The sequence below is a fragment of the Anabrus simplex genome, chromosome 1, assembly GCF_040414725.1.
Source record: "Anabrus simplex isolate iqAnaSimp1 chromosome 1, ASM4041472v1, whole genome shotgun sequence".
NCBI lineage: Eukaryota > Metazoa > Arthropoda > Insecta > Orthoptera > Tettigoniidae > Anabrus > Anabrus simplex.
This window is the reverse complement of record NC_090265.1, coordinates 1543965360-1543988520: the sequence shown is the minus strand read 5'-3', so window position 1 is coordinate 1543988520 and position 23161 is coordinate 1543965360. Positions and strand designations below refer to the sequence as shown.

Here is a 23161-nt window from a genome sequence, read left to right as displayed (position 1 = left end):
TCCAAAATCGATCCAGGGATTACGGAGATATTCATGGTTTAGAAAAACATTACGTCAGAGCCAGTTCAGCCCTATCAGCCAGTTCATCAACAGTACAGCTACAGTCTACACCTCGACAATGTTGATTCACTGTCCGAGTGAAACGTGAACTTTGGACATAGAATAATTCCAGTGTTACGGAACTTGTACATTTGCAGTGAATAGCTGAAGAGAATTTAATGAAAATTAGTATGTAAAGCTGGGGAATGACTCGCTACAATCTAGGCTATAAATAATTTTATTCACGCTGAGTGAAATGGCAGTTTAGGGGAAGGCACCAAAAATTTAATTTTTAAATACTATACCTATGTTATTGGTCCTTAGGAAAGCACTACACAACAAAAGTTACAGAGAATACAATTTCCGATCATTTATATCTTATTCAGTTTCACCGTACCAACGGTGGTGGTGGTAGTGTTTTTATTAAATGACAAAGTAAATGTAAATTTAGACACAAAGAAACATTTAGTTCTTTTTAGATGTAAATAAGGACGTAAGTTCAAAGAGCAGAGCAGATTTAAAATTTTAGCACATAGTTGACTAATTTAATAGATATCCGTTTATGATTTGAAAATTCATATTTTAAAGTCTGTAATAAATTGACATAGTAAGGAAAAGTTGAAACACAAAGAAATATTTTAACGATTTCAAGATTTTTATATATAATTGTTGTGTTGATAAGTATATCTGTTACTATGTACAAAGTCCAAAGATTATTGATGTTTTGGCACCGCTGAGGAAGAGAGTAATTGGCTCTCGAAACATGTACAGGAATTAGGTATAATAAAATATGTAAAGTATTGACAAGGCGGGAAAGTGTTTCATAGAAATTTGAATATAAGTCAATACGGACAGGAATAACCAACATGGTGCAAATAATCAACATTATTGTATAGGATAATATTAAAATACTAAATTTGTGTTAAGAAGGAGCAGTTTTGATTCCTGCCTGAAAGCCCAGTTATCATACACTGCCCTGAGAAAAGTGCCGAAAATCTGTTCAGTAATACAATCAAAAAAAGTAAAAAAAATAAACATCTAACCCTGGACATAACGTGGACGTTGTATAAATGCGAACATTTGACGAAATTCATTCCGTCTTCAAGTAGAGCAGTCAAAATGTGCTGTGTCTCCTTACAATTGTTGTGGCTTTATGATTTCCAATATTCTCTAAACAATACCACCCGAATGCGATGCTAAGATGGTCCCTTATGCAAGTTCACCACCGATCGCTTTTCCAGTACAGTACTTGCTCTAATTATCGCAATGACGGGGTGTTAATGCCAAGATCCGTAAGTATGCCATAGCCATCCTTTTGTGAGATACAGTTTATTGAAAAACGCTTGATTGAGGATTTAGCATTGATGGGACTGAAATTTCTGGACGGTTGATCCAGGAAATTGTTTCTTTGAGGAATAGATAATGCAGGACTTTTATAATGTGATTTAATTACAATGTTCGCGGGATCACGTAATTTGAACGCATAATACGGGAAAATGTAGTTTCCAAGAACGGATAATTGAGGTTCCACTGTATTCAGATTAATCTTATGGTGAAATCTAATCACAGAAATTTTCTGTTTACTTATGATTAATTTATTATCTTCAAGCCAGCTCAGGATATTATCACTACATTACCTGTATTTAATTCTAACCCTTCAGAACTTTCATCAGCTAAAAAAACAGTAATATCATCTGCAAACAAAGTTAATTACACTCCTTGCATATTATCAACAATTTGGACTACATCAGCGATAAAATAATAAATATTTAAAATAATAATGGTCCTAAAACGGACCCCTGTGGAACACATGATCTATGTTTCTGGCACAGAAATACACATTCTTAATTTCATTTTTGCTCAAATCAGTACCAGTATATATTTCAACAATCTGTTTTCTATCCCCTAAAAATTATTTGAACGAGTTATAGGCCATTCCCCGAACTCCATACATGTATAATGTTTCTAAAAGCAAGCTGTGTTCAATTATATCAAAAGCTTTTGTTAAGTCTAAGAAAATACCTAAACATGCACCCTTCCCATCTAGTGTGTCATATATCCGTTCAATAAAGTTAATGAACGCTGTGGTAGTAGATCTATTTTTATGAAATCCATTTAGGCAACCAGCTAATATACGGGTATTATGTTTCTATAGGAATGATAGCAATTCTTTCCAATATTTTGGAGAATACAGATGGGAAGCAGAGAGATCTACAGTTAGCAGCATCTTCTTCACTACCCTTTTTATGTATCAGAACAACTTTATTTACTTTGAAATTCTCTGGAAATTTACCAGCGGTTAGTGACAAATTTGATCAAATAACAGAGAGTCTTGATTATGTATTTAATACGGTAGTTTGAGTAACCATCTGAACCTGAAGATTCATTACCCATTTGTTTTATTATTTTCTCTATTTCATGATTGTAGGTTACTGTAGTCACGTCCTAGTTCGTGAACCATGGGCAACGGCTGAGTGGCCTAGTAAGTGGTCCTGAGAGTCGGGATACCAGTTGCTATGGAATGGGAGTGGGCATCTCGGACATATTCTGAGTCGTGGCCCTCCTTGTGCTCAGGCGGCTAGGACTATACAATTCACCGGTGGTCCATAACCCGTTAGAGGATGAGATCCTCACTTGGACTATGTGCAAGTAGGGCAGCATCCTGCTTCATGAATTTACCGAGCTCAGAGTCCCACTCCCATTTGACAGGCGAGGGACTCCTTGGAAACAACTTGGCGAACGAAATGGAATTCGATGGGGAGCTATCAATATTAATGGGGCTTATGGAAGAAAGAAGGTAGAACTGGCTGAGTCAGCAAAGAGGATGCATCTGGATGTGCTAGGAGTAAGTGATATTCGGGTAAGGGGAGATAATGAGGAAGAGATAGGAGATTATAAGGTGTACTTGACGGGTGTTAGAAAGGGAAGGACAGAGTCTGGGGTAGGGCTCTTTATCAGGAATACCATTGCACGCAACATAGTTTCTGTTAGGCACGTAAATGAGTGAATGATGTGGGTAGATTTGTCAGTGGGAGGAATTAGGACAAGAATTGTGTCCGTGTATTCACCATGCGAGGGTGCAGATGAGGATGAAGTTGACAAGTTTTATGAAGCATTGAGTAACATCGTAGTCAGGGTCAACAGCAAGGATAGAATAGTGCTAATGGGCGATTTCAATGCGAGAGTTGGGAACAGAACTGAAGGATACGAAAGGGTGATTGGTAAATGTGGAGAAGATATGGAAGCTAATGGGAATGGGAAGCGTTTGCTGGACTTCTGTGCTAGTACGGGTTTAGCTGTTACGAATACATTCTTCAAGCATAAGGCTATTCACCGCTACACATGGGAGGCTAGGGGTACCAGATCCATAACAGACTATATCTTAACAGACTTTGAATTCAGGAAATCTGTTAGGAATGTAAGAGTTTTTCAGGGATTTTTCGATGATACAGACCACTATCTGATCTGTAGTGAACTAAGTATCTCTAGGCCTAGGGTAGAGAAAGTGAAATCTGTCTGCAAACGAATAAGGGTAGAAAATCTCCAGGATGAGGAAATTAGACAGAAGTACATGGATATGATTAGTGAGAAGTTTCGAACAGTAGACAGTAAGCAGGTTCAGGATATAGAAAGTGAATGGGTGGCATACAGGGATGCTGTAGTAGAAACAGCAAGGGAATGCCTAGGAACAACTGTGTGTAAAGATGGGAAAAGGCGAACATCTTGGTGGAATGATGAAGTGAGAGCAGCCTGTAAACGTAAAAAGAAGGCTTATCAGAAATGGCTCCAAACAAGGGCCGAGGCAGACAGGGATTCATACGTAGATGAAAGAAACAGAGCGAAACAAATAGTTGTTGAATCCAAAAAGAAGTCATGGGAAGATTTTGGTAATAACCTGGAAAGGCTAGGTCAAGCAGCAGGGAAACCTTTCTGGACAGTAATAAAGAATCTTAGGAAGGGAGGGAAAAAGGAAATGAACAGTGTTTTGAGTAATTCAGGTGAACTCATAATAGATCCGAGGGAATCACTGGAGAGGTGGAGGGAATATTTTGAACATCTTCTCAATGTAAAAGGAAATCATCCTGGTGGTGTTGCAAACAGCCAAGCTCATGGGGACGAGGAAAATGATGTTGGTGAAATTATGCTTGAGGAAGTGGAAAGGATAGTAAATAAACTCCATTGTCCTAAGGCAGCAGGAATAGATGAAATTAGACCTGAAATGATGAAGTATAGTGGGAAGGCAGGGATGAAATGGCTTCATAGAGTAGTAAAATTAGCGTGGAGTGTTGGTAAGGTACCCTCAGATTGGACAAAAGCATTAATTTCACCTATCTATAAGCAAGGGAACAGGAAGGATCGCAACAACTATCGAGGTATCTCATTGATTAGTATACGAGGCAAAGTATTCACTGGCATCTTGGAAGGGAGGGTGCGATCAGTCGTTGAGAGGAAGTTGGATGAAAACCAGTGTGGTTTCAGACCACAGAGAGGCTGTCAGGATCAGATTTTCAGTATGCGCCAGGTAATTGAAAAAACTATGGGAGGAATAGGAAGTTGTGCTTATGTTTCGTAGATCTAGAGAAAGCATATGACAGGGTACCGAGGGAAAAGATGTTCGCCATACTGGGGGACTATGGAATTAAAGGTAGATTATTAAAATCAATCAAAGGCATTTATGTTGACAATTGGGCTTCAGTGAGAATTGATGGTAGAATGAGTTCTTGGTTCAGGGTACTTACAGAAGTTAGACAAGGCTGTAATCTTTCACCTTTGCTGTTCATAGTTTACATGGATCATCTGCTGAAAGGTATAAAATGGCAGGGAGGGATTCAGTTAGGTGGAAATGTAGTAAGCAGTTGGCCTATGCTGACGACTTGGTCTTAATGGCAGACTGTGCCGAAAGCCTGCAGTCTAATATCTTGGAACTTGAAAATAGGTGCAATGAGTATGGTATGAAAATTAGCCTCTCAAAGACTAAATTGATGTCAGTAGGTAAGAAATTCAACAGAATTGAATGTCAGATTGGTGATACAAAGCTAGAACAGGTCGATAATTTCAAGTATTTAGGTTGTGTGTTCTCCCAGGATGGTAATATAGTAAGTGAGATTGAATCAATGTGTAGTAAAGCTAATGCAGTGAGCTCGCAGTTGCGATCAGCAGTATTCTGTAAGAAGGAAGTCAGCTCCCAGACGAAACTATCTTTACATCGGTCTGTTTTCAGACCAACTTTGCTTTACGGGAGCGAAAGCTGGGTGGACTCAGGATATCTTATTCATAAGTTAGAAGTAACAGACATGAAAGTAGCAAGAATGATTGCTGGTACAAACAGGTGGGAACAATGGCAGGAGGGTACTCGGAATGGGACGATAAAGGCTAATTTAGGAATGAACTCGATGGATGAAGCTGTACGCATAAACCAGCTTCGGTGGTGGGGTCATGTGAGGCGAATGGAGGAGGACAGGTTACCTAGGAGAATAATGGACTCTGTTATGGAGGGTAAGAGAAGTAGAGGGAGACCAAGACGACGATGGTTAGACTCGGTTACTAACGATTTAAAGATAAGAGGTATAGAACTAAATGAGGCCACAACACTAGTTGCAAATCGAGGATTGTGGCGACGTTTAGTAAATTCTCAGAGGCTTGCAGACTGAACGCTGAAAGGCATAACAATCTATAATGATAATGTATGTATGTATGTATGTATGTATGTATGTATGTATGTATGTATGTATGTCTATATCTTGCTCAGTCGCAGGAGTAAGAAACACGGATGATACACTCCTATGAACTGTATTCAAGTTTGTTCTTATCACTGATGTTTGAAAATTTTCCGTTAAATTCAAAACTGCTTCTAAAATATAGTTACTAAAGATTTCTGCAACTTATTCTGGATCACTGACTTCCTTCCCCACATTTGTAAAAGTAATATACTTTTTTTGTTGGAACTAGAGTACCTTTCTCCCTTTTTATAACGTTGCACATACACTTAGACCTGTTTTTAGAACTTTCTAGCCCATTCTCATTATGCAATCTTTTAAAGATAAAAATTTCATTGTTCCGTATTGAAATTATTAACATTAAAAATTAAATAATTGAAGTTCAACCAATTCAATACATAAAAGAAAGAAATGTAGTAATTACATTCTTATTTAAATGGGACCGGTTTCGACCCTAGTCCAGGTCATCGTCAGCCGTAAAAACAAGTAGGCGAAATCACACAATGTTTATGAATATTGGAGAAATGGGTCAGTTTCACACTCTGTCAGGCACAAAGTCACAACACTATCAAATAATATATGAAGATTATAAATAAACTTGAAGTCGCAGACGAATAGATTTGTAGAAGCAAACCGCCAGTTCCCGGTGATCAGCGCGGCACATTCAAGGTCATGCGCTGCGGTCTCGAACGCCAAAGTAGAGTGGAGAATGTCTTGAAGGTCCAATATATTGACTGATTATTTCATGTTGCTACAATGAATGCCAATGGACCAGCATGTTAGGCCAATGTACACTTGGCTATAAGTACAGGGAATTTTGTACATCGTAGGATGTAGTAGTAACGACAGTTTATGTTGTGTCTGTCTCTAGAGTAGTTCACTTTGGAGAAAGTGGATCAAGTCTTCCTGAAATGTAAAGTTTCCCTGTAATTTGTCTTGTTTCAGATGGCATAAGCCCCAAAGAATAACATATGTATTATTCTGGCCATGAAAGCAATGATGTAAACACTTACTTTTTTCTTGTCTTCTTCTCAATTTCCTGGGTAGGTCTTAATAGAGATGATCTGTCATTTGGGCACATATCCTCTTCGTGAACTGATGTTGAAACGGTTGTATCTGCATGCTGCTGTTTTATTGAAACAAGGTAAACTTTAACTCCTTCAAATAGAATTGCGAGTGATGCCAACCCACAACATGTTGAAAATAAACCTATTAAAATGAAGAAGGATGTCTTCTGTTATATATATGTTTTATATATATATATATATACGTATCCTTAATATTAAAATACTAGAATAATCTGCTTTAACAAAATGTATTCATATCATTTTTCTAGAATACAAGATAACATGTACATGGATGATAAACTGCTTCTGATCTCTGAAATGCAATATAGGGTACTCCTTTTGTACATAAAATATGTTTACAGTATATTCTCACTTTTATATTATGGGGAATTTAGGGACTTGGTGAGTGCACTGCATATCAAAAAAAAAAAAAAAGTGTGTGCATTAAATTCAAGAAGTGAACAAGCAAGTAAAGGGAAAATCACATTTACGATGGTCAATCAAATTTGCAAATGGTGTAGTTTGTTAGATTGTTATCCTAAAAGTCTGTAGGATCCAGCCACAGTAAAATTGCAAAACGTTTTTTAAAACATTTTAAAGCAACCACCTGTTTACACAACTGATTTTATCAGAATTTGAACTTATAAACTAATTAAGAATAAAATAAATTTAGAAAATACCTGGAAAAGAAAACATTAAAAATTATATCTGAAAAAAAAAAATTATACCATTCATTATTTTAAACATTAAAAGTGGTATAAAAGTGACTTTAAATGATGGGTAAGAGGAGCATTTCAGAAAAAAACTACTACAAAAAAAAAAAAAAGTCATGGTAATACAATGTTTAAACCAAGAGATGATATTTCTTACTATTGGGACTCAAACATTTCGTTATCATACCTGCCAACTTTCCAAATGACCTATCAGTAAAATCCCCGTACGTCAAAATATGAGGGAACCCAAAGCACCAAAATGCTGTAAAACACGACGGCATTCATGTATTTTCTTCACTTCAAATAATTACGAGTTCAACAGCATTAATATAAAACACTACAGGTAACCGATGACATTATAAGGGACAATAGTTCTAATGATAAACGATGCCAGCTAGCGATCCGCCGAAGTTCCTCCGATGACTCGGCGGGCAGCTCCCGGGAAACCGAAGCTTTTGGGTTCCGGGGGAAGTATGGTTGCAAAGCTGAAACTTAAAGGAATTGACGGAAGGGCACCACCAGGAGTGGAGCCGACGGCTTAATTTGACTCAACACGGGAAACCTCACCAGGCCCGGACACCGGAAGGATTGACAGATTGAGAGTTCTTTCTTGATTCGGTGGGTGGTGGTGCATGGCCGTTCTTAGTTGGTGGAGCGATTTGTCTGGTTAATTCCGATAACGAAGGAGACTCTAGCCTGCTAAATAGTCGCATCCGGTATCCGTTCGTGCTACCGGCGACAACGCATCTTCTTAGAGGGACAGGCGGCTTTTAGCCGCACGAGATTGAGCAATAACAGGTCTGTGATGCCCTTAGATGTTCTGGGCCGCATGCGCGCTACACTGAAGGAATCAGTGTGTCCTCCTAGTCCGAAAGGACCGGGCAACCCGTTGAACCTCCTTCGTGCTAGGGATTGGGGCTTGCAATTGTTCCCCATGAACGAGGAATTCCCAGTAAGTGTGAGTCATAAGCTCGCGTTGATTACGTCCCTGCCCTTTGTACACACCATCCGTCGCTACTACCGATTGAATGATTTAGTGAGGTCTTCGGACCAGTGCGCGGGATCTGCTTCGCGCAGTTTCCGATGTGTCCGGAAAGATGACCAAACTTGATTATTTAGAGGAAGTAAAAGTCGTAACAAGGTTTCTGTAGGTGAACCTGAGGAAGGATCATTACCGAAATTGTTTTATCAAAAAACATTTCGAGAAGGAGGAGTCGGACGGCCCCGCGTGGTCCTCTCCTCTGGCGAGGCTCCCTCGAGGAGCGAGACTCCTGCCGAGCCTGCTGTTGCGAGCTCAGGCGAGTCCTGTTCGTACGCTGTAAGCGGCGGCCCCGGCCGTCGCCGACAGTGGGAGTGTTGCAGTCCGCGTCTCCTACGATGCAGACGTTCGGCATTGGGTACCTACCTACCTCGCTCAGTGGAGGGGACCCGTCGCGGCTTCGGTCCGGCGGGAAGGTTTTAAATGAACGCAACGCCCATGCTCGAAACACTTCTTCGCTCTGCGACGAGAAACCCATGAAAATTATTGCTTGTCCTCCACTCACCGTGGAGAGAACGATCGAAAAATGAAAAAAAACAACCTGAACGGTGAATCACTCGGCTCGTGGGTCGATAAAGAACGCAGCAATTCACCTGTTCAACTTGCAAACCCCAATGTCGGCAGCCCTGAAGATGGTTCCCCGTGGTTTCCCATTTTCACACCAGGCAAATGATGGGGCTGTACCTTAATTAAGGCCACAGTCACTTCCTTCACACTCCCAGGCCTTTCCCATCCCATCATCACCATAAGACCTATCTGTGTAGGTGTGACATAAAAAAAATTTGTAAACAAAATACATCAACGAAATCTACTTACCCAACATAATTTGTTTATGCACACGACTAATTAAAACTTTGAAGCAAAGAGTATACTATTGCACATACATATGCACACAAGTTATTCACATTATTTACACCATCACAAGCACATCTTTCAGTCTGATATAACTGATTTAACTCCGTCCCATGGAGTAGAGAAAATAATAGTAATCCACCAACTGTAATAATCACATAGAAGAAACAAAGGAAGATCAGTTCAGACTTGGTCCTAAGCACAAAGGGGTGTACGTTGACTGCCTGGCCTTTGCGGATAATCTGGCCATTTTTGCTAAAGCATAGATTCAGCAGTCAACAAGATCAATAGGCTGTCAGAAGTTGCTGAAAAGGTAGGACTCCAGATTTCTATTCCGAAGACAAAATATATGACAAACATCTGTGATGGACCTGAATGGAAGATCACTAATTTTGGAAAAATCGGTCGTGTCAAGAATTTCAGATATCTTGGTGAAGTCATCCAGCAGAATGGATTAGAAGAGGAAGCAATCAATGTCAGGATGAGGAAGCTAGACCAGGCATACCAAGTGACAAAGAATATCTATAATAAAAAGTCTATGAGTATCTACGAGTATAAGGGCCAAGTTCCAACACTATAACACAGTTGTAAACCCTGAGGGATTATATGCACCTGAAACTTTGACCTTAAGTAGTAAAGGTCAAGCTGACCAGCTGGAAATAAGGGAGCGCAGGACACTAAGAAAAATGCTAGGTAATAGGTGGGTTGATGGACAGTGGCGAATGAGACCAAATGAGGATTTGTACAGCAAGACAGAACCTCTCACAGCGTCAATTAAGAAGAGATGGCTATTATTTTATGGTCATCACTTGAGGATGACTGATGATCAACTAACAAAAGGAATATGGAATTTTATTCAATCTAAGGCAACAAGGCCGAGATGGTTCCAGGAATGCGAAAAAGATCTGAGGCAGATTGGTATTTCGGACCAAGAAATTCATGACAGGAACACAATCAGAAGAATAGTGAACAACTATCAAGGTTTCAAAATGGCATCAACTTCCAGAAGACAGAAAGGACCTATGTCTGAAGAGCATAAACAGGCACACGCCGCTGGGCTCAGAAGATACTGGCAGGAAGTCAAAGCCAGAACAAGAGCAAGACCTAGACAGTAAAATGAAGTTGGTTGTTACCACGCAGTCCATAGAGGCTCAACCCGATGTATTTAAAAAAAAAAAAATCACATAACCACATTTCAGTTGAGAATTGTAATGTAGATACGGTATATTAGAAGGAAAGTAGGCCTCCCTCAAAAAACTGTACAGGATACGGTAGGTATAAAAGAGGGATGGGAAGGAAAGGAAGGAATTGTAGAAGACAGGTGGTGTTTTAAGGGGAAGGAGATTGCAGGCTAAGGGCACTATTCAGGTTCAGAATTCAGGACAGGTGTCTGTGAGAAATCAGTACGAGTCACTGCAGGTACAACAACCAAGGGAAGATGAGGAACAGGGAACTGTTGCTGAGAAGTGTGGAAGTAGGAGGAATGGAAAAGGCAGGAAACGGAAATGTGGAATTGTGGATAGGAAAAGACAGGTGGAACAGGGTCATGGGAGGGAGAAAATGGAGGAGGAAGTAGCTTCTGCAGCTGTCAGGAAAGATGGGGCTGACCAGGAGGGGAGGGGATCAAATGAGGTGGGTAGGGTTGAGGCTCTGTTAGACATATGGCAAAAGTGTGTGGAGGAAAAGGAAGCAGGGTAGAGTGTTATCCAGGAATTAGGTTGAGGCAGATGTTGAGAAAAGTAGAAGAGAAGGAGAAGGGAAAGGAGAAGGTGGTAATGTTTCACGTTGGTACTAACAACGTAAGACAAGAAGGTATAAGTACCAACATAGTTGGGGATGTGTGAGATCTGGTAAATGCAGCACGCGTGAAGTCTAAGGAAGCAGAGATTGTTATCAGTGAAATACTGGGTAGGAGGGATACTGACTGGAAGGTGATTTGGGATTTAAATGAGACTATGGAGTGGGTATGTGGGAAACTGGGAGTGAGATTTCTAGATCCTAATGGGTGGATGGGTGGGTGGGAGATAGGGATCTGCGCTCAGATGGCCTTCACTTAAACCACAGTGGTACATATAAGTTCGGAAATTTGTTTAGAAGGGTTATAGGGAGGTACATTCAGGGAAACAGCGTGGCCTAGGGAGCGGAGATAAAGGTAAAGGAAACTGGAAGTCAAGTAGGGATGACATAAAAATGTTAGTGCTCAACTGTAGAAGTATTGTACAGAAAGGAATAGAAAATATTTTCACGGAAGTGGAGTGCATATCGTAGAGATAGGAAAAGAATGGTAGGAGGGGGAGTATTCATTCTGGTGAAGGGAGATTTTTTCTATTTGCTTTACGTCGCACCAACACAGAGAGGTCTTATGGCGATGATGGGATAGGAAAGGCCTAGGAGTGGGAAGGAAGCAGCTGTGGCCTTAATTAAGGTTCAGCCCCAGCATTTGCCTGGTATAAAAATGGGAAACCACAGAAAACCATCTTCAGGGCTGCCGACAGCGGGGTTCGAACCCACTATCTCCTGAATGCAAAGCTCACAGCTGCGCGACCCTAACTTCACGGCCAACTCGCCCGGTGAAAGAATAATTTATAAGCTACGAATAAGTTAAAGATGACAAACATGAAATTCTGCGTGTAAGGCTCATCTCTAAAGATAGGCAATTTGATGTCTTTGGAGTGTACAAACCGGGAAAGGGTAGTGCTGACTCTGATTCAGAATTATTTGATAAGATAATCAACTATGTGGGAAACGATATGGAAAGGAACGTGATATTAGCGGGTGATCTCAATTTACCAAATGTCAATATCAAAGGAAAGAAATATTCGGACATGAAAAAATTGGCGCAGGACAAGCAAAAGTGGCAAAAGTTCATCCCATGACAAGACCTGCCATAAGGCAGACTACCTGGATGATGATGATGATGACGATGATGATGATGATGATGATGAATTGAGAAGGAAATGCAAATGACAGAAAGCATGACCAACAAAGGGCAAATAAGTTCATATGGGAAGGGCCTCTGATTCAGAAAGTGATGGAACCAACCAGAGGGAAGAATATTCTGGATGTGGTGCTAGTAAAACCAGATGAGCTCTATAGAGAAACCGAAGTAATAGATGGTATTTGCATTCACAAAGCTGTTTTTGTGGTAATTAAAAATAAATATGATAGAAAGGAAGGTATTAAATTAGGACTAATAGGCAGTACTATATGGCTGATAAAACAGGCATGAGGGAGTTCTTAAAAAGTAACTACAATCGGTGGAAAACGGTAAATAAAAATACAAAAATCTCTGGAATGGGTTTAAAGCAATGGGGAAATAGGTTTGTACCATTAATGGTGGTAAGGAATGGTAAAGATCCACTATAATATAACAGAAAAGTAAAGAGTCTAAGAAGAAGGTGCAGGTTGGAAAGAAATCGAGTTAGAAATGGCTGTAGAAGTAAGGAGAAATTGAAGGAACTTACTAGGAAACTGAATCTAGCAAAGAAGTCAGCTAAGGATAACATTATGGCAAGCATAATGGGCGATCATACAAATTTCAGTGAAGAATGGAAGAGTATGTATAGGTACTTTAAGGCAGAAACAGGTTTCAAGAAGGGCATTCCAAGAAACATAAATGAACAAGGGGAATGTGTATGCGAGGATCTTCAAAATAATGAAGTATTCAGTCACCGGTATGTAAAGATTGTTGGTTACAAGGATAATGTCCAGACAGAGGAGGTGACTAATACTAAAGAAGTATTAAAATTTACATATGATAACAATGACATTTACAGTAAGACACAAAAGTTGAAAACTAGAAAAGCGGCTGGAATTGATAAAGGGGATATACTAAAGACAATGGGTTATCTTAAGTACTTATTTGATTATTGTTTGCATGAAGGAGCTATACCAAATGAATAGGAGTTGAATCATGGCTGAGAAATGATATAATCGTTGCAGAAATTTTATCACGGAACTGGAGAGTGTATCGTAGAGATAGGATAGGAATGGTGGGAGGGGCAGTATTCATTCTGGTGAAAGAAGAATTTGTAAGTTACAAGAAAGTTAAAGATGAGAAACATGCAATTCTAGGTGTAAGGCTCTCTAAAGATAATAGGCAACTTGATGTCTTTGGAGTGTAAAGACCGGGAAAGGGCAGCGCTGACACGGATTCAGAATTACTTGATAAGATAATCAGCTATGTGGGAAACAACATGGAAAGGAATGTGATTGTAGCGGGGGATCTGAATTTACCAAATGTCAACTGGGAAGGAAATGCAAACAACAGGAAGCATGACCAACAAATGGCAAATAAGCTAATATGGGAAAGACAGCTGATTCAGAAAGTGATGGACCAAACTAGAGGGAAAAATATCCTGAACGTGGTGCTGGTAAAACCAGATTAGCTCTACAGAGAAACTGAAGTAATAGATGGTATTAGTGATCATGAAGCTGTTTTTGTGGTAATTGAAAATAAATGTGTTAGAAAGGAAGGTCTTAAAAGTAGGACTATTAGGCAGTACCATATGGCTGATACAGCAGGCATGAGGCATTTTTTAAAAAGTAACTATGATCAGTGGAAAACGGTAAATAAAAATGTAAACAGACTCTGGGATGAGTTAAAGCAATTGTTGAGGAATGCAAAAACAGGTTTGTACACTTAAAGGTGGTAAGGAATGGTAAAGACCCACATTAATAGAGAAATAAAGAGACTAAGAAGGAGGTGCAGATTGGAAAGAAATAGAGTTAGAAATGGCTGTGGAAGTAAGGAGAAATTGAAGGAACTTGCTAGGAAATTGAATCTAGCAAAGAAGGCAGCTAAAGATATTATGATGGCAAGTATAACTGGCAGTTATACAAATTTTAGTGAAAAATGGAAGGGTATGTATAGGTATTTTAAGGCAGAAACAGGCTCCAAGAAGGACATACCAGGAATAATTAATGAACAAGGAGAGTGTGTATGTGAGGATCTTCAAAAGGCAGAAGTATTCAGTCAGTATGTAAAGATTGTCGGTTACAAGGAAAATGCCCAGATAGAGGAGGTGACTAATGCAAAAGAAGAATTAAAATTTACATATGATAACAATGATATTTACAATAAGATACAAAAGTTGAAAACTAGAAAAGCGGCTGGAATTGATAAGATTTCTGGGGATATACTGTCCCCTTCAAATTTGGCCTACAATAAACACTTTACTGTGTATTCAAGTAAGAGGCTATTATTTCATTAGTACGGGTGATATATTTCCAGTCCTGGGTTATAGAGACGTGTCCACATGTATGGAACTGGTTCTCACCAGCCGAGAGCAAAGAATTGATTTTCAATCGACCGGTCAGCTGTGTCACATGACCCACTGGGAATGTCCAAGGCCACTGCAAGGTGAATTACGCATGCCAGAATCTTCAAGTCAGAGTACTTTTGAGAATTGTAATGACCTATCCGGTGTAAGACGACGGCCAATTACGAGTCAATGTGGAGACACACCCACCTTGAGAAATGATTAAATACCCAAGTTTTCTGAAGAAACGCTCTCTTACTTTTAATTATTCATGCTCTACGTATTTGTTCTATTGGCCCGTACTTGCATTCTTCTGGGAATTTACGACGCAGACACTTTGTCACTGGACTCGGCAATATTTCTATTCTACGGCAGTAAAAATCAACTACCTTCTTGTAGTACATTAGTCAACGAGTCTGGCAGATTTTCGCAGGCTAAGTTACGTTTTCTTCATCTCTAAAACTTGACGTAATTGTGTGTGGAATATCTTCTAAAAATTTGTGTCAGTTTCAACCTTCATCATACTAGAAGAAAGAAGAGGATCGCCACGTGGTTATTGGAGTTCGTCGAGATGTTTCAACGATCTGAAGAGGAGACCTACAGTATTTCTGCATTGGACTTCACTGCTGCGATGGTGTACTAAAATGTAGGTGACATCTAACGTGGGGTGATGACGGAATCAGATAATCAACAACATGTGATCCAATAATTTCCAGTTTCATCATACATTTAAGTACACTTTTCTAATGTTTTATCTGTTCATCTTTGTAGAAATAATGCTTACTTATTCATTAGTGGTAGTATTTCTTCTAGATTTGCAGTAGTAGTTAATATTTTCATCCTTCTTTCACATGGGGAATGGTAGTGTTGTGACGCTGTGTGTGAGTGATTATTGGACTATATAAGAGTAGCTAGGATGTGCGCGTGTCTTTTATGATCACTCCAAATGTCCCATTTAGTAGTCCAGTGTTATTTAAAAATCATTGTCCTCATCGATAAATAATAATGTAATTTTAAAAATATTTTCAATGTGGAAGCCAAGTGGGACAGATTTACGGCATGTTTATTACGCTGGATTTCAACGTAAATTTTCTTCTTGTTGGATTTAACACGCATTAATGTCATCTGGATTATTGTTGAACTCTGGTTTATGTAAATTCAATATCTAACACATCTAATAATAATAATAATAATAATAATAATAATAATAATAATAATAATAATAATAATAATAATAATTCCACCTCGGGTTAAATGAATGAGTAAGGGTCAGGAGTTTAAATATTGCTTGATCTTGTTGTAAGATCTTAATGTGTGCTCAATTAGGATGAATATGAGCCTGGAATATGGCAGAATCCCGACGGATTGTTTACTGTGTTTATTGAATTGTTGAATTCATTTATTGAATTTTATTTGAAGAGTATGAGTGTGGTAAAACGTAATTTCTTCAAGTGTGGAGCACGTGTTAACTTATTATTATTGGAACTTTATATTTTGTTATATATATAAATGATTTGAGTAAAGGAGTGGAATCAGAGGTAAGGCTTTTTGCGGATGATGTTATTCTCTATAGAGTAATAAATAAGTTACAAGATTGTGAGCAACTGCAAAATGACCTGGATAATGTTGCGAGATGGACAGTAGGCAATGGCATGATGATAAACTGGGTTAAAAGTCAGGTTGTGAGTTTCACAAATAGGAAAAGTCTTCTCAGTTTTAATTACTGCGTTGATGGGGTGAAAGTTCCTTTTGGGGATCATTATAAGTATCTGGGTGTTAATATAAGGAAAGATCTTCACTGGGGTAATCACATAAATGGGACTGTAATTAAAGGATACAGATCTCGGCACATGGTTATGAGGGTGTTTAGGGGTTGTAGTAAGGACGTAAAGGAAAGGGCTTATAAGTCTCTGGTAAGACCCCAACTAGAGTATGGTTCCAGTGTATGGGACCCTCACTAGGATTACTTGATTCAAGAACTGGAAAAAATCCAAAGAAAAGCAGCTTAATTTGTTCTGGGTGATTTCCGACAAAAGAGTAGCGTTACAAAAATGTTGCAAAGTTTGGGCTGGGAAGAACTGGGAGAAAGGAAACGAGCTGTTCGACTAAGCGGTATGCTTCGAGCTGTCAGCGGAGAAATGGCGTGGAATGACATTAGTAGATGAATAAGTTTGAGTGGAGTCTTTAAAAGTAGGAAAGATCACAAAATGAAGATAAAATTGGAATACAAGAGGACAAATTGGGGCAAATATTCATTTATAGGAAGGGGAGTTAGGGATTGAAATAACTTACCAAGGGAGATGTTCAATAAATTTCCAATGTCATTGAAATAATTTAAGAAAAGGCTATGAAAACAACAGATAGGGAATCTGCCACCTGGGCGACTACCCTAAATGCAGATCAGTATTGATTGATTGACTGATTGATTGATTGATTGATTGACAAAAATGGAAAAATCAAATAATTTGAGGAAGGCAGAAGTTAAGTGATTTATAGTACCTGATGACAAATCTGTGCATTGAATGCCTTTCAGTTAAAAAAAATAAAGTAAGTCTACCAGATAGAATGGCCGGACTGACTGACTTTAGTTTTCATAATTTTTTTAGTATATAGATTATATTATTATCCCTACTATGCTCTAACATAAATGAAAACTGTCATTTAGTTAAATGCTGAAATATCAAAAGGGTTACCATACACAATAACACACGAATATAGCAGGCAAGATACTATTTAATAAAATCACCACCGGTATACAAAAATTATTAGCTACACTTAGGCATATCCCAATTGTAACAGATTAAAAACTAAATACTTGATAGTTACATTATTATTCTTTTTCTACTTATGCGCTAACATATTTTTACCCCACTAGACCAATATTAAGCACAATAATTTCAAGTAATAAAACTACACTACAAGAATTCTAAACCATGTTTAGATGTATTCTAATTACAATTGGTTAACTGAAGAATAGAGGGGATAATACACTTCCCCGCTGAAGTCCTGTTTCTACACTGAACCACTTTGTTTGTCCTATTTTTTCCCACTACTTACACACTTTTCATACATGGCGTTGTGATCATTTGTACTTCTGGTCTGCCTACCTTCCATTTTATCAATGCATCACAGACCATTGACATGGTACACTGTCATATTCCTTCTCAATATCTATAAATGTCATCACTGAAACCTTCCTGAACTTTTTCCATCATGCAAAAATAAGATCAAAAGTTGATTTATCTCTTCTAAATCTATATTGTTCTTTCTCCATTTCCTTTTCTACTTTCATCCTCGGTCTTCCCTCCAATATCCTCTCAAAGATCTTTGCTACATGAGAAATGAGAGTGATTCCCCTATAGCTGCTACATTCTATCTTATCACCCTTGTTGAATACTGAGATTATCAGACCCTCCCTCCAATCATTTGGTACTTCTTTTCTCTTCCAAATCACTCAAAATAATTATATATCCAATGTAACCCTACCAGTAATACGTATTATTATCATAAAAGAATTAAAAATCAAGACAATACTATTCACAAAATCACTTTAAAACTTCTTTCTTAAAACAATTTAGATGTAGCTTTTCAGATATGCAATGGAGGTAAACATATTACCAGATTCACTGACTGCTTGTACATTCTTTAAAATCATCAATCAAATTCAAAATAGTCCTCAGCTGAGTTTTGTCTACATTTAATGGATTATATACTCTGAAACTGATAAATGCAATCCTGAGTTTCAATTATATAACCAATGAAACATTTACCTGATGGCGAAGTAATGGTATATCCTTCGAACAGGAAGTCACCTACTGCAAAATCAAACCAGTAACTCATGTGCATCTGAAAGGATAACATAGTTAATGATACTTCCAATTTCATGAAAAAATACAATAGAATTAAATATAAAGAATATTGAGGAAAAACATATACATATCACTCCAGAGCATATTAGAAAAACAATTCATGATTATAAGGATGTTAACAGGATGTCAACTCGATTGCTTTCAGCAAGTAACACTAATAAATTCACAATCATAAGCATAAAAACTTGTTTTTGTAGTACATAAAATGCAGATTTATTACAAATAAAAAATATAAAACAATAAAATGTTTCATTTGAGCCAGTAAACATTATCGTGCTCTAATTAACAGGATTGCCTTTTGCTATTGATGGATGTAGTATTTTTGTATCAATGTCTGGGACAAGTTAAATCAAAATGTAGTTTCTAACAGTGTCCAAGCCTCATTTATGGCCATCATAGTATGGAAACTGCTGAGGTATGGGTGAGACAGAGCAATAAGTAGAGATGTTCAGGCATTAAAAAGAAGGTAGAATAAGGCAATTTAAATATGTAAAAATAGGCATGAAGAAAAGGAATTTATATTTTCAAATAGCAATACTTTTTGCAAAGAAAAGTTGCAAAACAATACTAGACTCAATTTTTTTTTCCTATTTATTTGCTTTATGTCCCACTGACACAGATAGGTCTTATGGCAAGGGTGGGATACGAAAGGGCTAGGCGGGGAAAGGAAGCAGCCATGGCTTTAGTTAAGGTTCAGCCCCATCAACCACCTAGTGTGAAAATGGGAAACCATGGAAAACCATCTTCAGGGCTGCCAACAGTGGGGTTCAAACCCACTACCTACTGATTGTAAGCCAATAGCTACATGACCAAAATCGTGCAGCTACAAGCTCAGTTATATGAATATTGAGTGTCCACTGAGGTAGGTACAGCATGTTTGAAATAAGCAACAACCAGTAGGTTCACGTTCACAGAATCTGCATTTTCACCACAGACAATACCATCTACAATTTTTTTTATTTTTTGTAAGTCTGGATTCACTGGCATTACTCTATTGCATTTATGACTCAGTGCATTCCCTATCTTATCTGGAACTGGCTGGATCAACTTCACTACTTCTTCCACAATCTTCAAAGATGTGACCACAGGCTAATAATTCCAGGTAACTTTGCATAATGGGCAATGATGTGAATTTTAGCATCAACGACCACAAATGAAAATGACTTCACCCACTATCATTAAGTGTGTTACATAGTACAAAATGGCAGTAATCTACATCTCCCATCTAACTGAGATTGGTTGTGGAGGTACGCTAAGGTCAGGTGCAAGCTCTTTGAATTTCTGGACATGGGATGGAGTTTTAAGGAAAATTATTTTGTTACTGGAGATCAAGTAATTGACAGTGCAAAACAAGCTGCGTGCCTTTTCAGCAACACAATGAAAACCATATGCAATACAAAGTATACAGTACATTGCTGGATGAAGTTTCTTTACATTCATAGGAGCTTTCTTCATGTATGGTGCACTGTCTGTAACAAAAAGGAGAACACCATAACACAAAATTCCCTCTGGCTATAACACATTCAAAGCTGTAGTCATAAATTATTGGTAATTATAGCTTGGGTGAGAGAAATGATTGCAGTGACAAGTTTGTTCAATTTTGTCAACAGGAGAGCTTTGTTGTGACAAATACCTTCTAAAAGTTACCAGATGAAGATTGTGCACCTGGAAATCGAATGCTGAAACTCAGTCAAGAATTCTGAAGAATCAGATTGGTTACATTTTGATTAAAAAGAGATTCAGAAACTGCACTAGGTCAGTGAGGACTTATCCTGGTGCTGATGTTTCATCGGATCATAATGATTTGATCGCTAAAATTAAACTGAAATTAAAGAAGATTTAAAAAATTTTGTCAGTCCTAAACTTGATACTGCTAAACTCCAAGATGCAAACATCAGAACAGTACTGAAAGACCCAAGTCAACAGGTATCCAACCAGACTGAAATGCTGAATGACACTGAAACCATTTGGAGCCGATTCAAAACAACTCTACTAGATACAGGAAATCGTCATCTAACGCAAGACAAACGAGTTAGAAAAAGCAAATAGATGACTGATGAAATCCTTGATTTGATGGACTAACGAGGGATGGTAAAGAACACAAACCAGGATAAGTGTAAAGATCCACCAAATGATTAGAAGGGTGAAAACTGAATGGCTGGGTAATCAGTTTAAGGACATGTGAATCTAACCATGACACTTTTAACATGCACAAAAAGGTTAAAGAAGCTGCAGGGTTACATATCAGGAGGACAAGTAGACCGTTAGATAACAATGAAGGGAAGGTCAACATCAAACATGAAGAAAAACTGAACAGCTGGAAAGTCTATGGAACTGATCTTTACCTTCTGTTTGTTTACAGATGAAGGATCATTAATAACTCACCAGGAAGTATAATATGCACTCAAGAACTGCAAAAAAGGAAAGCACCTGGACATGATGGTATATCTGAAGAAATATCAAACATTCTTCAAGAAGACCAATCACTGGATATACTGATAGAACTATTTAATCTGGTACACACCAATGGATCAATCCCTTCTGACTGGTTGACATCAACTTTCATCCTTACTGCAAAGAAAACAATGGCTAAATCTCACGGAGATTACAGAATCATAAGCCTAATGAGCCATGTTCTCAAAATCTTCCTAAAAGTAATACATGCAAGAATATACTGTACAGCAAATGTGAATCCTACATAGGTAGCACCCAGTTTGGTTTCCGTAATGGATTTAGCACCAGAGAGGTATTGCTGGGGATGCAGGTTTAGGTACAAAGATGCAGAGAAATGTCTGTGGATGTATATGCTTTCAACCATGTGAAACATGAAACATTGCTGCATATCCTAAATGATATTGGCATGGATGGGAGAGATATCCAAAATATTGCCAACCTGTATTGGAATCAGACCACATCAGTTAAGGCTGACAACACAAACACCTGTGCTATTGAAATAAAGCAGGGAGTTAGCCAAGGCTGTGTTTTGTCTCCACTCCTCTTCAACATTTACTATGAATGGTTATTTTCTGGAGCAATAGAAGGGAAACAAGAGGGCATCGTTGTTAATGGGATCACAATAAATAATTTGCGATATGCAGATGATACTGTTCTGCTTGCAACAAGTACTGAAGATCTGCAGACATTACTAAACTGTGTGGTTGAATGCAGTGCTGCAGCAGGTCTACGTTTCAACACAAAAGAGACCAAAGTAATGGTCATAAGCAAACATGTCATTTAAGCTGTTAACTTGACAATAGCTGGCACATCACTGGAGAAGTCCAATGCTTTAAGTATCTCGGCAGCGCACTTGATCACAGCTGGAACTATGCTATTGAAATTATGCCCCAGATTGAACAGGCAAGGACTGCATTCAAGATAATGAGCAAACTTCTCTGTAACAGGGATTTTAAGATCAATTTCCATCTCCGTTTACTTTGGTGTTCAGTATTTTCTGTCTTACTTCATGGTTTAAATAAAAGCAGTTGGGGAGATCCACCAAATCAATACAGCCCTAAAATCACTCTTAGCAATCAATTATATTTACAAAAATATACAGTACATGTTTTGGCTCCCAAGAGCCATCTTCAGCTGTTTCAAATAGTCTAAATTAAAATAGCCTTAATAAATAAGACATTGTCTACATGTTGGTGTGCACAAACATTATAATTATTTAAAACAAGATGTAATACACTAAAAACACTGTATACGCAGTACGTATCACGTACATTCAACTTGAATTTTAAAGTAACTTCATAGTCCAAATTAAAATCCAAACATCAAAAACGATGTTTCTTCAGATTACAACAGTCCCATTTTTTAAAATCCTTCTTAAAGTTAAAACATATGCCTCTCCTGCAATATTCGTTAAAAGACTTCTGCTGCTGGGCGTGTTAATGAAAGAGGTAAATACTTCTCAAGTTTGATATCTATGTAATCCATGGATCTATTTTGGAAAAATTAACATGAGGAGACGTTCAAAATGTGTTCTATAAGATGCTGTTGTTTCTGAATCGATACCTCAATTGGTTTAGAAGATAGCAAATTTCTTGCATGGAAGTTTCCAGAGCGTATGACACAACCTGTCCTTGACCCCATGCTGGCTGTGCGATGAACAAGGTAGGGTCGCGGAGGGTTGAATACTCGCTGTTGCGAGACTTTTTTCATCCTTAGTGTTGAAACTACACTCAATAATACTTTATAAATTATTTATGATGTATTTCATTTAAGAAATACCTGATGAATGGTCAATCCCAGTACAATATGAACTTCCAACGAATTATTTTTACCACTAGTTTTTCTATATTAAAGATACAATTCATTATACAATCTTACTGCATTATTCAATTAATTTCTTTACTACTTCTTTTAACTTAATTCAACTAGTCCCTACCATAAATTCATTATCAATCATTAAAATGTGGTGAGCACCAAAGATATTTTTAATTAATATTGCAGCCTTACATACTGGTGACATAGATCACATTGCTGCTACTACACACCAATGAAAATCATATTAGTTAACGTGGACACAAAATATTTAATTGAAGTAAAATACAGAAAAAATTACATACCGGTACCTCTTATTCCCACTAATCTCAGCATTA

The 23161-nt window shown here is 38.0% G+C and overlaps 1 protein-coding gene across 3 annotated transcripts in view; it reads right to left on the bottom strand.

Annotated features, from left to right (window-relative positions):
• LOC136858490 (protein SLC31A2) overlaps positions 1 to 23161 on the bottom strand; it is a 112056-nt gene that overhangs the window by 57564 nt on the left and 31331 nt on the right. For all 3 annotated transcript variants that reach the window (XM_067138073.2, XM_067138071.2, XM_067138072.2), the window contains exons 2-3: positions 18459 to 18534; positions 6770 to 6965 (exon numbers count right to left, since the gene is read on the bottom strand). In XM_067138073.2, the coding sequence (XP_066994174.2) occupies positions 6770 to 6965; positions 18459 to 18534 (272 nt within the window). The remainder of the gene's footprint in view (positions 1 to 6769; positions 6966 to 18458; positions 18535 to 23161) is intronic.